This window comes from Cuculus canorus, chromosome 22 (genome assembly GCF_017976375.1).
Source record: "Cuculus canorus isolate bCucCan1 chromosome 22, bCucCan1.pri, whole genome shotgun sequence".
NCBI classification, from domain to species: domain Eukaryota; kingdom Metazoa; phylum Chordata; class Aves; order Cuculiformes; family Cuculidae; genus Cuculus; species Cuculus canorus.
The window spans coordinates 7,686,099-7,703,358 of NC_071422.1; the positions used below are offsets into that span (position 1 = coordinate 7,686,099).

Sequence of the window (17,260 nt, forward strand, 5' to 3'; positions counted from 1 at the left end):
AGCTCATATTTTTATTGTACATCAATCTTACCTCATTAAACTCTGTAGCTGTTGCCCAACATAGGTGGTTTTTTTTTCTTTTTTCGTCTTTCTCCCTTTTTTCCTGTTATGATCAATTTTGTTTTTTCTCGGACTGCTTTCCAAATGTACTCAATTCATCATTCAAGTGCGGCAGTCGAAGATGGATGACCATGCGCCATTCGTCAAAGCTCGTGCTACCAGGAGGCGGGCCAAAATAAGCTGTAAGCAAGTGAATAAGAAGCAGGGGGGAAAAGCATTCTTCAGTAGAAAAGAACTGTTTTGTTCAGTGTGTTCACGCTGATCAGCAAAATGTTCATAGGGGAACTGTATCTCTTTACGTTGTTGTCTTTTGGCAGATCTGTGCCTGCTTGACTGGGAGAAGAGGATGATGTTGGTGTTGATGGTCTTGTGCTGGGGGATGGGATATGGTTGACTTCTCAAAACTCCACTGTTCCATTGAAGCTGTGTGTTCCTAAGAGCTTCCTTGGCCTGGTTTGTCACAGTCGTGTCTGCGTGCATTGCTGAGAAGGGGTTAATAATCATCTTCATCGCGTGCTGGCAAACACCCTGTTACCTTGCAATTTAATGCGGTGTGAAAGTTCCCTAATAGAATAAGAGCGGACTTAATCCAATGAGACATTTGCTAATAAACTGCTTTACTGTATATTAGGGAATTTGCGTTGGGCGTTTGTGACGAGTTTGTGAATATTAAATGTGTTTCAGTGGTTTAATTTAGACATCCAGGGCTGTTGTCGTCTTTCAGTGCTGTGACATTGCTTTGTTTGCTGGAATCACAGCTTGTTGTGGAGTCCTTGCTTCTTCAGCTTCCCTCATAAAATTGTCTTTCTCAACACCGCACGCTGGCTTCCAGCAGGGATCACTGTAATGGAACGTTTCCTGAAACCTGGGAACAGAGATGGCTGCAGACTTTTCCGTCCTTTGGAGTAGGAGAGTGATGTATTTTCAGGAGTTGAGATCTGTAACTTCCCTTGCAGCTTCTGCCTTCAGAGCAGCGTTTGTGCTTGTTACACGAGACCACACTCTTCCAAACTCTCATCCTCCAAGTTCCCAACTGTTCTGAGCTGCCAATGGGATCAGAGACCCGAGCTGCAAACTGCGGTTCTTCAAGAATAGTCTTTCTGCACATTCCCATTGTGCTTTGCTGATTGTGTCATTGTTAAGAGGATGATCCAATCAGGTTGGTTTCCTGATTGGTTTCCCACTGTGCTGGGCTTAGAAACTCAGCAGAGACCTGACTGAAATTTGAATATTTGAAGTTATTTACGGATCTAAGATTGCTGTGGGATTTGGGAGACTCTTTGCACCTTTTTGTGTCAGGCTGCTGTTCTGTGACACAACCAGACAGTAGTTAATAAGAAAAAAAATGTAGCAAAGAAGGAAAGACACGTCTTTAATCTTTTTCATCTGCTGCTGATAATTTGCAGGGTGCTTTTTATGTGTGAATCTTAAATTAGTTGCTAATATCCTTATTTGAAGTTTCAGGCTTGTTCTCAGATCCAGGGAAAATCTATTTACAATATAACTGGTCAGTCAGTCATTTCAGATTGCTGATTCTGTGCTGAAGGGAGTCTCTGAGGTTACACTTTAAGTAGGACTGGTCACTTTAGAAATCCACATTATTTATTTTTTCCTTCCAAAGGTGTTAAAACATGCTTTGGAAAGCCCAAGGGACAGAACATGCAGTCTTTTCTACCAGGAGAGACTCCTCACTTGCATTTTTGCTGAACAATGCTGGGGTTCTTCTATGATCTCATGAGCTTTCCTTCCCGCATGCCTGGATTGGCAGTTGTCTTCTGGTCTGCCTTTCCTGCTCAAAGTAAAATGTTTCGCTGATAATGAAATTGTTTGACTAAGAAAATGTACGTTTGAGCCAGTGTATCAAGAAAAAATACAGAGCCTGTGCTTATATTTCCCACCGAGATGGGATTAGTATTTATAATGAAGACTTTATTAGAGTCAGAGCCTCTGTGGTGCAGTTTGCATTTCCAGATGAGTTCCTGGGGGGTGGTGTCTACCCAGCTTTGAGGAACGGTCCTGTTCTGATGTCTGCAGGGTGGGTAGGGGTAGAGAAAGTGTTTTGAAGTTGTTACTGCAGTGGCTTCATACTTACAGCAAATAAGAAATCCGTGTTGCCTTTAGCTCACTGGCGCTTGTCTTCTAGCTCAGGTCTCAACGTTGTTCTATAATCACAGAATAGTTTGGGTTGGAAGGGACTTACAAGATCATCCAGTTCCAACCCCCTGCCATGGGCAGGGACACCTCCCACTGGATCAGGGGCTCCAAGCCCCATCCAACCTGGCCTGGAACCCCTCCAGGAATGGGGCAGCCACAGCTTCTCTGAGCAACCTGTTCCAGTGTCTCACCACTCTTATCGTGAAGAAATTCCTCCTTATGTCCAGTCTAAATCTGTCCCTCTCCAGTTTATACCCATTGCCTCTAGTCCTATCGTTCCAAGCCTTTGTATACAGTTCCTCCCCAGCTTTCTTGTCCCCCCCTCAGGTACTGGAAGGTCATGATGCGTGGTGTTTACTGTTGAAGTTGTTGTTTGTGAGCAATGATCATCCTCCTTCCCTGAGGAATGATTAAAGAGTTGAGGGGAGGGTCACTGTCAATATGCTGTGTGTGCAGTTAAAACCCTTATGGTCTCCTTGGCCATATTTAATTGACTGAAAGATTAAGTATTTTGTTTGAACTTAAAATTACGTGATACCAGTGATAAGAGCTGAATTATCTGCTGGAGTGACCTATTTACAGATACAACAGAAATACCTGTGTCTTGTCTGTTCCTCCTTGATAACCTTTTAATTATTCTTTGAAAAATTGGACTGGGTGACTTGTACTTAATTACCAATCAGGAGAACAAAGCTTTTGATCTTAAAAACAATGGAAAGGAGGAGGGGAGGGAGGAGGCAAAGGGAATAGTAAAGGAAAGGCTTCTCCCTACATGGTTCTCGCTTGCAGAGATGCAAACCGGGGTTAGAATAACATCCTGGGGTTCTGGCTTCGCAGGTATGGAATGTGCTGGGGTTTAGTGCTGTTAAATTCCTGAAGTAAAAGCGTTTGCCATCTCGTAACACAATAACTCATGTTAGGTGTTGATGTTGAGTCACCTTTGGGCCTGTGACGTATTCCTTTCTAGCTCCCTCATCCTCCAAGGTGACTACAGTCCTTTTCACTGAAGGTAAACAGAAATAAAATAGAGGGCTGGCTAAATCCTTCTGTCAGCTTTAGTGAACTTCAAATCCTACCTCCCTGTTCCCTTTAGCAGAGTCTTTTGTCACTTCGCATTAACTCCGGGGGTGGGGGGGACCACCACCACTACAAAAAACTCAGTTAAATTTAAGTTCTCTGCTTTGTAGAATAAAACACATTTATTTTCCTGAGAAGATACTTGAGCTGCTCCATTGTTGTTAGGGTCTCTCACCGGTGACGCTGTCGCATTGTTCTGGGGAAGCCCTGGATATTTCAGCGTCGTCTGTGAGATAATTGATGGAATGAGATCTGAAAGTCCAGGCGAGCTAATGGAGTTAATGCAAGTGCGTCGAGGGCTGTTCAGTTCTGAGACGCTCTATTCAGTTTTTCCCTATTATTAGGAGAGCGTGCATCAGGATGGGTGATAAAAAGCGGGGAGGAAAGCAGGGTGGGAGCTTTTTGTCTGCTTGTAGCAGCCTAGGAGGAGACCTGATGCTGATTTAGTCTTCCTGCAGCCTGTTCAGCAGATGGAGAGGTAAGGTGATGGGGGAGCTTTGGTCCTGGTTGAAGGGTTGGAGGATCTGCTCTCCCAGGACACAGCTTGTCCTGCAGTGTGGTCCCTAACATACCTGGTGAAATAGGATCTCGTTGAAAATCAAGATGTTTTTATTTATGGCCACTCAATAAAATATGAATTGGGGAAACCACTTCCTGGCTGATTCTGTGTTTCATCTGTTGGCTGTAGAATTTCTTCCCAATACGTCTCTCCCCGCTGGTACAAGGGGGTCTCTGTTGCTGGACCTCAAGGCATTGCTGTTACTCAGTATTTTGTTTTTGGAATTGTTTCTGTTTTCCCTCTAAACTGCTGATTAACTGTGTTTACAGGTAAAAATCTACTAGTCAACCCTGATATTGACTTTTTCTTTGGATTAAGGTATGCCTGGTGCGTTAAGCATAGAAAGATTTTCTGTAATTGGTCAACATCTGATAGATTTTAATTAAGGCTCTGCGCTGGAACAAAGTCTGCTTTTGATAGATCTGTGAGCACTGAATGCCGTTAGTACTTGAGGTAGGTTTTAAAGGGTTGGATTTAAATAGTATGTGGAAATTCTGGGGAGGATCTTGGTGTCCGTAGTATTCCGTGCCCAAGTTGATGCAATGCATGAAAGCCTCTTGTTCCTTTGATGTTGAGCTGTGGAGGAAAGGATGGGGAAATTCCCATGCAGCATCCTGCTCTAGGGCTTTGCTGATATGTTTGGCCAGTGATATTCAACGTGTGGTGCACAGAGCTGGCAGGATTTGGATGGGTCTCTGCAGTTACCCTCCTGTTGCATGTGTATTGCACTCCCCTCTTCCGCTTCTCCTCTTGCAGTTTATCTGCGTTGCCTGGCAGCACAGGGCTTTGCTGTAGGTAATAAAAGTAATTGCTGAAGCCCAGGTCCATATATTCTTCTCTAGAACCTCTAGCTGGTGTTTGGTTTATGTCAGCTGGCCTTTTTTTTTTTACAGTAATTGCAAGCCTTTTAGACAACAGAAGCTAAATGTTGTGACATCTGCATGTCATCTGATTTGTGGTCACTGTAGGTCCTGCAGTGCCCACGTCGTGGTGTTCCAGGTAAATCACATCTGCGTGGTGAGATCTCTTATAGCTTTCGCGGGGCAGCTCCTTTCCCTTATGCAAGGTGGCTAATGATAACGACAGTACCTGCTGCTGCTCTGCTAATAAATGTGCTATTCGGCGAAGATTCATGATCTTCTTATGCTTGTATCTATGTGATGGTTAAAACGATAGTCACAGACATTTTTAGTCACCTCAAGTCATTTATTTTAGGCAGAGCTCCTTTTATTCTTTTAGCAGGAGCAGCAATTTACCAAACCAGTGGGTGAGCTTTTGGGGTCACAACAAGTGAGATTAGAATTTTTTTTAGCAGTGGAGGGAGGGAAATTGAACTGACCCATAGCACCTTGCATGGTGTTTGGATTTCCAGAGTGCTTTGAGAAGGAACAAGTCTCCTGTGTTGGGAGTTCAGTGAGTTATGAACCGTTGGTTCGTGGGCACAGGTTGCCCAGTTACTGCTGTGCTGCTGCAGAGCTGTGGTGATGAGGTGACCACAGTCAGTCCTGCTTGCGTAAGAGCCTCTACGAGAAGTCTCTGGGCTTTATTAATACAGAATCGGGGCTTCACAAATAATTTTGGTTTTAGTCAATAGCTATTGACGTGAGTTAACATCACTATGGCCACTTCCTTCCCTGGCAATGAGCATCTGTCTCCCACAACGAGGATGCTGTGGATGGTGATGGGGTAGTGGTCAAAGCAGAGCATGAAGCTGTGCTGGGGATCCTCGTAGCAGGATTGAGGCATCTGTCCAAGTCCTCTCCTGAGCCCCATAGCTCAGTGCTATCAGACAAATCACTTATCTCTGTTTTCTCACTTGTAAAATGGTGTAATGTTTCAGCTTGGCAAGTTGAATTTGTAAAATCCTTAAGCCCCCGGTTTGAGGGTCTGTTTGCTAGGATGGGGAGAGGGAATCTGTGTAGATCGAGTTCACAGTTGTGACTTCTAGTCTGTTTTCCCGAAGGAGGAAAAATGTATGCGCTTTATGTTGTCGTTTGAATGCTGTAAATCTTTAGGTCAAGAAGTTTTTGTATCTGTGCCTGACCTTGAGAGTTTCTCAGGCAAAAGCACCTCTAGACAGCGTGCATATCCCTTTTATAAAAATTAATGAAAGTCTAGAGGAGATGATGCCATTTTACCAGATCGTTGAAGATACAATGAAATTGTGGAGTGCTATTACTTGCAGTCTCAGATAGAAAATTGGCAAATCTTCAGTGCCCATTGACTCTAATTCATTATGTTCCTGTTGGGTGGCAGAGCGTGGCCCGACTCCTTCGGGACTATTCAGAATTGGATGCTTTTTCTTAATAAAGAATGTAATTGTCTGTTTGAGAGTTCGTAGCTGTTTGGAAAACATAAATGCTGCTGCTGTGCAGAGATGCAGTGCTTGTCCTTACATCTTCAGCCATTCTTCTAATGTTTAGGCTTACAGCTGATTAGAGCTGCTATAGTGGAATAAAAGGTTTAGGAAGGAGATAAATATTTTCGTTTGACCTGTTGGTAACTTGTTTTGCCGCTGATCTGTGTGTAAACTGAAGTGTGAAATGTTGTTGTTTTAGCTTTTTATGTGTTATCTTTTTAGCTATTGAAATCAGACCCTGTAGCTCTCCGGGTGCCTGGCCAGACATAGAACCATTAATGTTGGAAAAGACCTCTAAGCTCATCCAGTCCGGCCATCAGCCCAACACCGCTGTGCCTGCTAAACTATGTCCCCACGCTTGTTGAACCCCTCCAGGGATGGAGACTCCACCACTTCCCTGGGCAGCTTCTTCTGGTGCTTTGCTGTTCCTGGTAAAGAAATTCTTCCTCATATCTGATCTAAACCTTCCCTGGTGCAACTTGAGGCCGTTTCCTCTCTCTTACCTCTTCTTATTGGGGAGAAGAGACCAGCACCCACCTCGCTACAACCTCCTTCTGGGAGGGAGCATCTTCTTATTGAATCTGGTCCCAGTTTGTGGATGTCTGGCAAAGGAGGAACATGGAACAGAAGCAACAGGCACCAGGACAAGCCATCGCTCTGCTGCTGTATCCGAACCTGGGCTTTCCACCTCTAGAGCGCTGTGCACTACTGGGCTCCCCTGCTAAACATCAGCGGTTAGCAATGCTTTTAGCCCATTTCTGCGCAATATTCAGCATTCACACGGGGTGGAAGTGAATAGAGAACTAGATATGACATGAATCGATATTACAGTCTTTTTGGATAAATCTTCATTGGCAGGAACAATGGGATTTGTTTTATTTTTTTCCATCATACAACACATTTTCTAAAAATCAATTTTCTTATTAACCTGCTTTTTTGACTGCACTGGCTGCGAGGAAAACTTGCATTGGTTTTATTCCATTTGGGTGCTTCTTTATAACTCTTAGCTTTATAGGAAGTTAATTTCTACTGTTTCCTTCTCATCTGTTTCCAATAAACTTTATTTTATTCTGTGTTATTCTGAAGTCTTAAGGAATTAGCATAAGCAATTACCTGTATTGTGGTGGGAAATGAGACTGCAGTTCATGTGGAAATGCTGAGGATGGAGGATCTAAGCTGCCTGTCCCAGGATCATGGAGACAGAACAGTGCTTGCCTGATACTGCAGCTTAGTATTCACTTGGGGGAAGTAAAGATTCTCTCACCACTGATGACTAAAGTCTAGTTCGAACCCTGATTTTGTATGCATGGGGAGTAAAAGGATGCACAGACTTGGCAGATGAGCCCTGGATTCACTCTGCACGTCAGCTTTGGCTCTTTGCAGTTTGGCTCTTTAGCTTCTTGAGATTCAGGCAGAGAGAACAGGAGGGACAGGGCTGTGTGTGTGTGTGTACTAAGCACAGCTACTAACAAAGCTGTAATTAATGTTTTTGCTTGATTGTGTCACCTGCAACAGCATCTGAAACCAGTGGGGTTTCTATCTGCAGCCCCACAGGACCTGCTTGCCGTAAATGTAAAGCTCGGTGCCTTTTGTCTGGGTGTCTCCATATGAACTCCATATGAAAGTTGAGGCTTCTGAGCATCCCTGGGGCGGACAGGGTTGTGTGGCAGGGACGGGGGCGCAGAAGGAATTTGAGGTTCAGAGTATTGCCTGAAATCTTTGCAGGCTGGTGGCAGAGAACGTAGCTTGTGGAGTCACGACTTCCAGTGCTGTGGTTTCAAAAGCTTTGCCTCCCAGCTGAGCAAGCTTGAAGGAGTTAGAAAGTGGTATTTCTGTTCAAAACGCTGCTGGCCTATGAACTTCTGTGTTTCCTCAGCTTTTCTTGCATTTAAAGCTGTTTTGAAGATTCTGGTCTGTTTAAATGCCAAGTTCTTCAGGCTGCAGGACGCTGGCTCGGCACAGCGTGCGGCAGAAGAGTCAATGTTACTAAAGACTGGTGTGAATACTGGGGTATTCTTCGCAACACCTCCACTATGGTAACGCTTCCCTGTTGCTCACCAGCGGCTCTGCACTTAGCCATGAGCCTTGTGTGATTTGCAGGGGGTTCTGAGAACTTATTTTTCCCTTTTACTGGATTTCGCACCCCTGATGATTTTTAATTTCTTCTGAAGAAAGCCAGAAATAACCTAAACCTGACAAGTTTGAATTGACACTGCTGAGCCCTGTTTGGTTTCTATCCAAACTGGTCTTTGTTTATTCAGAATATCAGCTCAAACTTGCTAAGGTGTTGCTGAAATTTGGTGAACTTTGCTGTGACCTTGCGTTTTTCTTTTTTGATTTATAATAAGGCTGAGAACAGAGATGGCAAAGTTTGTCAGATAGCGGCTTGCATCTTGCTGCTACCTGAGAAAGTGCAGGAAAAATGAGCATGGAAGGGACGTGATTACAGTAATAATAAACCCGAGTCCGTGGTCTTCCGACTTGATTGCATTGCATGAAAATTAAACTTAGTGAAATTTGATGCTTAATGCCTGTTCCCAACTTGAGCCGTGAAAGCATTATCTATTTGCGATGGCTGTGCAGGCTTTAGGCTCTGTAACTGATACTTTTCCTAGTGGGTATTGACCAAAACTCCATCTTAAATGAGCAAAGAAATAGCTGCAGTCTGGAATTTGAGCCCTGTGACTGTTCCCGGAGATGATTGTGTTGGTTAAGGAAGCCTTTGTCAGTGTCAGGGATAAGAAAAGGACCTTAAAATGATGGAATGTCCTGAGTTGGAAGAAACCCACAAGGATCATTGAGTCCAGTTCTTGTCCCTGCTGGCAGATAGACTTGGGGTGAGAGATGTTTGCAAAGGGCTGGATTAACTTTTTGAATTAAAATGTGGGTGCAGTCTATGTTGCCACAACCCAGTTTAGGGGACAGAGCTTTTTTTCTTCCCCTCACCCTCAGTGCTGGTTACTGTCCTAATAAGGATACATAGCTCTGTACGTCACGGGCTCTATTACTTTAAAAGCAACTTCATTGTCAACCACTTGGGCAGAGGCAATGGTTGGGAAGTAATATAGAATAAAATGGGACCTGTGGTGTTGGTTGGCAGCAAAGTAGCTTGGAGTTGCTTGGTGAAATACAAACAGAGAATACACAAGGAGTTACTGCTGCTCACAATGTGCCTCTGAAGATGCTTGTACGGGAACTGCTCGCAGCTTCACTCAAATAAAAGCATCTTGGTTTGGAGCATCAATCAGTCCAATGAGTCGAGTAAATCCAAATGTGAGCTGATACTGTTTTTTCTTCTGTCTCTACAGTATCCTTTTAAACTGGCTGAGATTTGTTTAGTCCAGAGCATCATTTCAGCCTTACGGGGCTCAAAATTAAAGGACAACTGTCCAAGTAGCACCAGTGAGTTCTGCCTTGCAGACAGAACTGACTTTTAAGTGTCTGCAGCATGCTGGAGCTGGGAGTGTTTGCAGATTATGCTCGGCTTGTTTTAGTGATGATTAATGAGGACATTTATGATACCAGTTATCTTGTCAATATGGTTAAAGCTTACATCTCGTGATAAGTGCTTCTTTCTCTAATAAAGCAACACAGAGACAAGGGCAGAAAAACTAACAACCCTGGGGGAAAAAAAACTCAGAATCGGAGAATCATAGAATCCTGGAATGGTTTGTGTTGGAAGGGACTTCAAAGCCCATTCAGCACAACCCCCTGCCATGGGCAGGGACACCTCCCACTGGATCAGGGGCTCCAAGCCCCATCCAACCCGGCCTGGAACCCCTCCAGGGATGGGGCAGCCACCACTGCTCTGGGCAACCTGGGCCAGGGCAAAACATTTCTCCCTAAGATCTCATCTCAAATCTCCCGTCTTTCAACTCAAAACCATTCTTCTTTGTCCTATCCTTGCACTCTCTGATCCAGAGCCCCTCTCCAGCTTTCCTGGAGCCTCTTTCAGCACTGGAAGCTGCTTTAAGGTCTCCCCAGAGCCTTCTCTTCTCCAGGCTTAACAACCCCAACTCTCTCAGCCTGTCAGAAGCCCGAGGAAGTGCTGGCAGAGAGTTGGCAATATCCTCAGGTGTGTCTTTCATCCACGCTTACTGAAAACGGGAGGGAAAGTCTCCACGGGTCTCCCTGTGGAAAACAAAAAGGATCCTACATGTGAAGGAGAGCAAGGCAGCAGCAGCCTGTGGTGCAGCTGCAAGGGATGAGCTGGGCGTAGAAGAATGGGGCAGCCGGGAGGAGCAGGAGGGGCTGTGGGAGCTATGATGCTGCTGGCGCAGGTTACTGGCTGGACAGCAGCATGATGGCATGGGAAGCTCTCCTGGAGCCATGGCAGGTATTGAACCTTGCAGACAATGACATGTGAGAAACAAAGACCTGTCAGCTTCAGTTCTCCTGCATGTATTGAAGTCCTTGTGCCTAGGGCAGCTCTGTGTTGCTTTTTTAATGGCTTTGTAAAGTGATATTTGAAATGCACAGTGGTTCTCTTGGGATTTGGGCCATGATTTGGAGGAGACGTTAAAGTCTTTTAGGATGAAAGATGATTTCTAAAACTAAGATATTAATAGGAATGACAAGATGTTTTTTCCCCCCGTAGACTGCTTTACCCTACATTCACCAGCAACTGTGTCTTTAAAGAAAAAAAAATCTGCCACCTATAATGAGATCTGAGATGGGATGGATCGCTCTGGGTGAATTCCCTGATCTCTTGCCTTTGTTCTGTTCTTCTTGGCGTCTGTTTCATGAAGCAGCCTTGAAGGACATCTGTGAGTGACCACTGCCTTTCGGTGCAGCTGTGTTTCCAGTTTCCCTTAAGACTTTACATTTTTAACCATATATAAGTGTTTCTGAAGGTCTTCTCCAGGGGCTGGAGCGCGATGCTGGCATATCCTCTTTATTGAGACTGAGAAAGTTGTAGCTGTTATTGTCACTTGTTTCATACCCGTTTTTTAGAGGAAATAGTCAGCATAGAGGTAGCTCTTCACTGAAATCAGATTTTCCTCGTTTTTACGTGCACATGAGCCTCCTGCTGAGTGAAATAAGGCATCTATAACTTGATTCAAAGTGAATTGGAAGTTACTGGGCTCTCTCTGTTGGTCCTAGTTGAGAATGGATTAGTCAAATACTTCATGAACTCACCTTTTAAATGACTTCAGGATGTCTGCTGCCTTGTTAGAATCACAGAGTCATTGAAGTTGGAAAAGGCTCATCCAGTCCAACCATCAACCCAACCCCACTGTGGTTACTAAACTGTGTCCCCAAGTGCCACAGCCACGTGCTTTTTGAACCCCTGCAAGGGATGGGGACTCCACCACTGCCCTGAGCAGCCTCTGCCAGAGCTTCACCGCTCTTTGGGAAACAAATATTTCTTAATATCCAATCTAAACCTCCTCTGGAGCAACTTGAGGCCATTTTTATCAGCACCCGCTTACCTTGGACACTGTGCTGGGATAATGCAGGGGTCTCAGGCGATCACTTGGAGAACAGTGTCATTTACACTCTACGTAGTGGAGAAAGTGGTTCATTTGATGGGAAATTTTCTTTAATAGGTGCCTTTAAATTACATGCAGGAAAAAAATCACTCAAGTATGGTGTAGTGTAATTTAATGCTGGGTTAAACGGTGCAATCCAATGCGTTTTCATTAGATGTTCTGAGACACTTCTCTAGCATTTATGCTTTAAAGGCTGTTGGATTGCCAGCTGCAATAACTATTTTGATTGCAGCCTGAGCTGATGGTGGGCATCCTACCAGAAAAATAATGTGCTCTGTTTTAATTATGGCACCTGCACTTCGAAATGGGATCCTGCGTCACCGTGTGCGATACAGTCGTACTTGATACAGTGGAACAGTATAATGTGCAACAGATGGAGGTGAGTGCATTTGCAAAAGCATGCGGGCTGTCCTGGCCAGCTATTCCTTTTCCAGGGTGAAAAAATTGTGTGAGTAGGAGTTGAACGTGCTGAGCGGAGCATCAAGGGGTCTTTGTCTGGTGCTTAGCCCCTTTCATTGGTGGACAGGACAGTATTTCAAATGATAGGATGAGGAAAAAAGTGGTCTCAAGTTGCACCAGGGGAGGTTTAGGTTAGATATTAGAAAAAAACTTATTTAATAAAAGAGTGGTGAAGCCCTGGCAGAGGCTGCTCAGGGCAGTGGTGGAGTCCCTATCCCTGGAGGGGGTCAAAAAGTGTGTGGATCTGGTGCTTTGGGACATGGTTTAGTAGGCACAGTGGGGTTGTTGGTTGGATGGGATGATCTTGGAGGTCTTTCCCAGCCTCAGTAATTCTGTGATTTAGGGAGGATGGTGATGTATCACAGGGGAAGGAGAGCAGCACACGAGACCCCAGTGCGTGGCCCAGACCTTCAGGGAAGCTGGTGCTCGTGGCACAGCAGGAGCCGGTGAAGAAGCCTTGGCTACAACAGCAGCTTTTTGTTACTGACTTCGGTTCTAGCAGTGCTGTTCGGAGAAGTAGATTTTGCTGCAAATGGGGAGCTGTGCCCCAGGAATATTTGCAGTGTTAGTGGCAAACCCAAGACAAAGATTGAGGAAGGAAGCTGGCAGGGTAGAGGATTTCTGTGTTGATTTGTTTTGGTATATTGATTTTTGCCGTACTGTGAAGCAAGGGCAAACTTATGAAGCGGTATTTCTGGCACTGGTTTAGTTTGGTTCCTCACAGTAGGAGCAGAATTAAGCCAATGAAAAACACATTGAAAATCTCACACAATCATGTTGGCTCTAAGCAACTTAAGGGGATAATCACTCAATAATCCATTTGGCCAGAGTTACAGGAGAAATGGAAGATGATTATTTGTGCTGTTATTATTGCCCTCACCTTCCTGTTACGGCCCTTAATAAAAACAAGCTGCAGAGTTTGTTGCTTTTCTGTCTCATTAGCATATATTTTTTTTTTTTATTGCTACACTAAATAATGGTGGTGTCAGAATTGCTGTTCCATGCATAAGGCCATGGGGAAAGATTTCATCTTCTGCCTGTCATCGCGTTGATCCCCGTGCTTTCCATTTGCCTGGGCTGCACGTTCAGGGATGAAGGCGTGAGGACAGTCCACCAGCGAGGGCAGAACAAGGCAGGGTGTCCTGCCAAGCTTGGCTGCTTCTGGGCCTTTGGAGCAGAAATGCTGAGGTTTTACAGGAGTGACCCGAGAATCAGCCTTGTTAAAGCGTTTTTTCAAGAGGATGTTGCCTGTGCTTTTGCTTGGAGAAGACAAGGGCATCAGAAGAAGGAATAATATTCAATTGCATGCGTCGGTTGAAGGCTTAAGAGGAGGAATAACTTTTATTTTGATTGCAGCTGCTTCCAGTGAGGAATTTAATCTCCCTTCTTGTGAGGGTTTCACTGCAGGAGGAGATATGGAAATTACTCGCATAGAGGGGGTAGGAGTTGCTGTATAGATATTTCTCATATCGAAGCAGGATTTCCTGCTTTCTTTTGAATGAGTTTAGTTTTAGCACTAATGGGGACACTTTTCATCTTCTTTGGGCAGAAAGGCTGTTGGATCTGAAGAGGCAGACAGCGTTTGGTCCCCTTTGTGCTGTCAGGCAGCCCGTTTTCTCCCGTGCGCTCCAGGGACGCTTGGCAGACACAATGCACATCTCTAGTGAAGGGCCTGCAGAGGTGGTTGCGTTTATTAATTTTCAGAGGTTCAGGAAGGCCGGAGGTTCCCGCGAAAATTGTTTCTTGGGTCAATGTGGAATCCATAAAAGACTGGGAACAACCCCTCAGTTACCATTTCATGCCTTTATGCACAAGGCATCCTTTTCTTTTAAAGCCCTGTAGCTAGAAAATTCCAATACACGTGAAGGGCAGTGGTGTTTCAGGTAGCATTAATTCCCGGTGGCTCCCGCAGGACGCGTGCGCTTGCTTATGGGGAAGCAGTGCTGTAAATGTTACCCTGAATTAAAAGTATCATCTGCAAAGCGGGGTCCTCCTTGTGCATAGACAGCGTGCAGGATCCATGTAGTTCAGCGAGAACAGAGATGCTTTGGATGTGAAGAGTGCAGACTACTGTGAACCCATTCCCAGATGATGATGAACCACTGTGTGGTGATTAGAGGAAGAAAAATGGACAGGTTCTGCCATCCGTAGTATGTTTTTTTTTATTAAAACCAGTCCATTTGTTTCCTGGATTTTTGGAGTGTGTGAAGGTTGCAATGAGCCACTTTAATTAAACTGGAAAATAAATTAATAAAAACTGGCATTCAGTTCTGTGCACAGTAAAACTATCTTGAATCCTTAAACACCCTGGAACCTTTTATTTTTAATAAACAGGAACAATTGTTCTTACAGCTTGTCCAGACAATGGATTTAATGCTGAGCGCGGATAAGTCCTTCTCTGCTGACATTAAAACTTGACTGCCATCACTGGCTGTTAACGGTGTGAACTTTGCCAATAACTGGAAATTCTGCTTTAATAAGGTTCTCGGGCAGAGCATGTCAGCTTTCATTACTCAGAGTTCAGTCTGTTAGAAATAATATTTAGGTTTACTAAATTAGGGCCAGAGTGAGGACAGCGGGGAACTTCCCTCACCGTCTGTGGGAGCTGCCGGCGCTGGTGGGGAAACTGTTGGGCTGGAGACTGCGGTGTATGAGTACCTGACCCCACGGTCGGGGAATGATAGGATGTCCTGAGGTGGAAGGGACCCTTGAGGACCATCAAGTCTAGCTCTTGTCCCTGCGCAGCACAACCTCAGTGTTCATGCTGTGGGTCTGAGAGCCTTGGCCAAAAGCTTCTGGAATATTGTCACTGCTTCCCTGGGAGCTGTTCTAGTGCCTCATCACACTTGGGGGGGAAGAACCTTTTCCTGATGTCCCACCTAACTCTCCCTAGTACATCTCCCTGCCATTCCCTCAGGACCTAAGAGAAGAGGATGTCTCCAGAATTAAGCATCTGATGTCGTTCTGTGGATGCTGTTTTCAGTCCACGTAGGACATGAGATGCTCTGGATCACATCTATACTTACAGGTATTTCTGGGGCGGTCAGAGGGCTCTTTATAACAAGAGATCTTCTGCCCTCTCTGTAAGAAGGACTGGCTGCTGTATAAAAAGATGTGGGATAAACCTCAGAGTATGTGTGTAAGAAGCTTTAAAATTTCTTTCTTACCGTAGCCTGTTTATCTCGTGGTACTTGTGTCCTGTGATCCGGCTTGAATACTCCAGATCTCAAACGATATCGCGTGGCAGCGAGTCCCGGCCGTTACTGCTGCTCCTGTGGTTTGTAGAGCCTGGGTTTAGGAGTTATCAGGTGATGGGATTGCATCTGAATTTTTATACTTGATAATGGTAGGCGAGATCTAATGTGGAATGGCTTTAAAACAAATCTTCCTTCCGCAGTTATGTAAAGCGCTGTAGCCCAGCGCAGGGAGAAGGCTTATAGTTATGAAATTAGAGTAGTTGGTGAGAGATGTACGTGAGCTGTTCTTGGGCTCTGTCAGTGTGGGGTTGGGGGTTTAGTGTTGGAGATAAACAATCTTAGTTTAAAATTATTCCTAAACAGACTTGTTTTTTAATAAAAATAAGAGTTGTCATTTGGTTTTCAGCCTTCAAGGGGAGCCAGGGGAGGGGGAGATACATGGGCTGTGGGTTCCTGCAGTGCAGCCTTTGGTCTGTTTGCTGGACGTGTCACCTTCATGTAGAGTTCTCTCTCCTCTGATGTGAAGGCTGTGTCTGTATTCCGGGCAGTTCCTGCAGGACATCCACCGGATCATCTTGTGCAAATAATTTTGTGTCTGTGGGCACTGTTTTTTTTCAGTGGGTAAAGAGGTGTTAACCATTACAATCTTCACTGTGAAGCACAGCAGATATTAGGACGCAGGATGAAAAGTGCCATCCTTGGGGTTTTCTTGCGGGACAGTTGGGTGGGAGGATTCCTAGAACTTCTTCAAACCTTATTCACTGTAAAACTGCAGAACAAATACTCTACAGACATCCACCTTGATGGGCTTCAGTTAATTAGTAACATCACTTTTTTGCTTGTTCTCTAACGTTATTTTTAGTTTGTGTTCAATTTAATGTAGCTGCTATAATGCTTCAGGCTCTTCTCTCGTATTTGTATCCCAACGTTCTCAAAATGTGTTACGAACATTATTCAATCGTGCCTTGGGCTCGTTCAGCAACCTTAGATATTGCTCTCATCTCACGGGTGGGAGAAGTCGTTCTGAAGGACTCAGTGACTGCTCTGAGACCACAGGGCTGGGGTTGGAGCGTGGCAGAGCAGATGATGTCGGTGAACAAGGTGTGAAGCAGAGTGACTGGTTTAAAATACCGTCAGCGAAGAAACACCTTGGAATTATTCTGGTAAGCAGAAGGTGTTAAAAGTCCAGGATGGGTTTACCCAGCGCTTGTTGAGCCGCTACTGAATTCAAGCTGAACCAGCCCGTTTTCCTTAGCCCTGAGCTCTCTGCGGGGCTGTGGTGCCTTGGCCGAAGGGGCAACTGCCTCACTTCTTGGTTTTCGAGCAGGTCGAGGACAGGAGTGATGAATGTAACCTTCCTCTTGCTTTCTTCCAGGTTAACGGGTTTCCAGCTGCCTGCTCCTATTGTGAGTACAGGGGTTGTGCTGTCCTTGTGGCTTGTGAGTGACTATGCGGTCAGTGCTCAAGGCTTCCAGGCGAACTATGAAGGTAAGTCTGCCCGGTTCGGTAATTGTCTTGAATTGTGTCTGCATTTGGCTTATTGGTAGGACGTGAAACTAAGGTGCAGGGTTCATACCAGGGTATATGTGCATGCAGGGACTTAATCCGAGACAGAAGCCTCTGGTTCTTGGGTAATTTGATCCACTTTTTCACAATTCAAATTGCTGATTCCTTCCAAGTGCGATGTATTTCTTCCTCTCCGGATCTGTGCTCAAAAGGAGGGGGGATGTTGGATGTGACAGTAGAATCTGGAGGGTTCCAGCAGTGCAGCGGCCTGTATGGACATTAGGATTTGCAGCCGAGACAATTGGCACTGCTGAGCAGCATCTTCCCTTTACATTCTCTTTGCTTATTTATTTTCCTTTTCCTTGCTCCTTCCTTGCTAAGTACTTAAATCACCTCC

The 17,260-nt window shown here is 45.0% G+C and overlaps 1 protein-coding gene across 3 annotated transcripts in view; it reads left to right on the top strand.

Moving 5' to 3' along the window:
• The window catches only part of CSMD2 (CUB and Sushi multiple domains 2), a 295,469-nt gene that overhangs the window by 28,989 nt on the left and 249,220 nt on the right, over positions 1-17,260 (top strand). For all 3 annotated transcript variants that reach the window (XM_054086316.1, XM_054086315.1, XM_054086317.1), the window contains one exon: positions 16,733-16,845. In XM_054086316.1, coding sequence (XP_053942291.1) covers positions 16,733-16,845 — 113 coding nt within the window. The remainder of the gene's footprint in view (positions 1-16,732; positions 16,846-17,260) is intronic.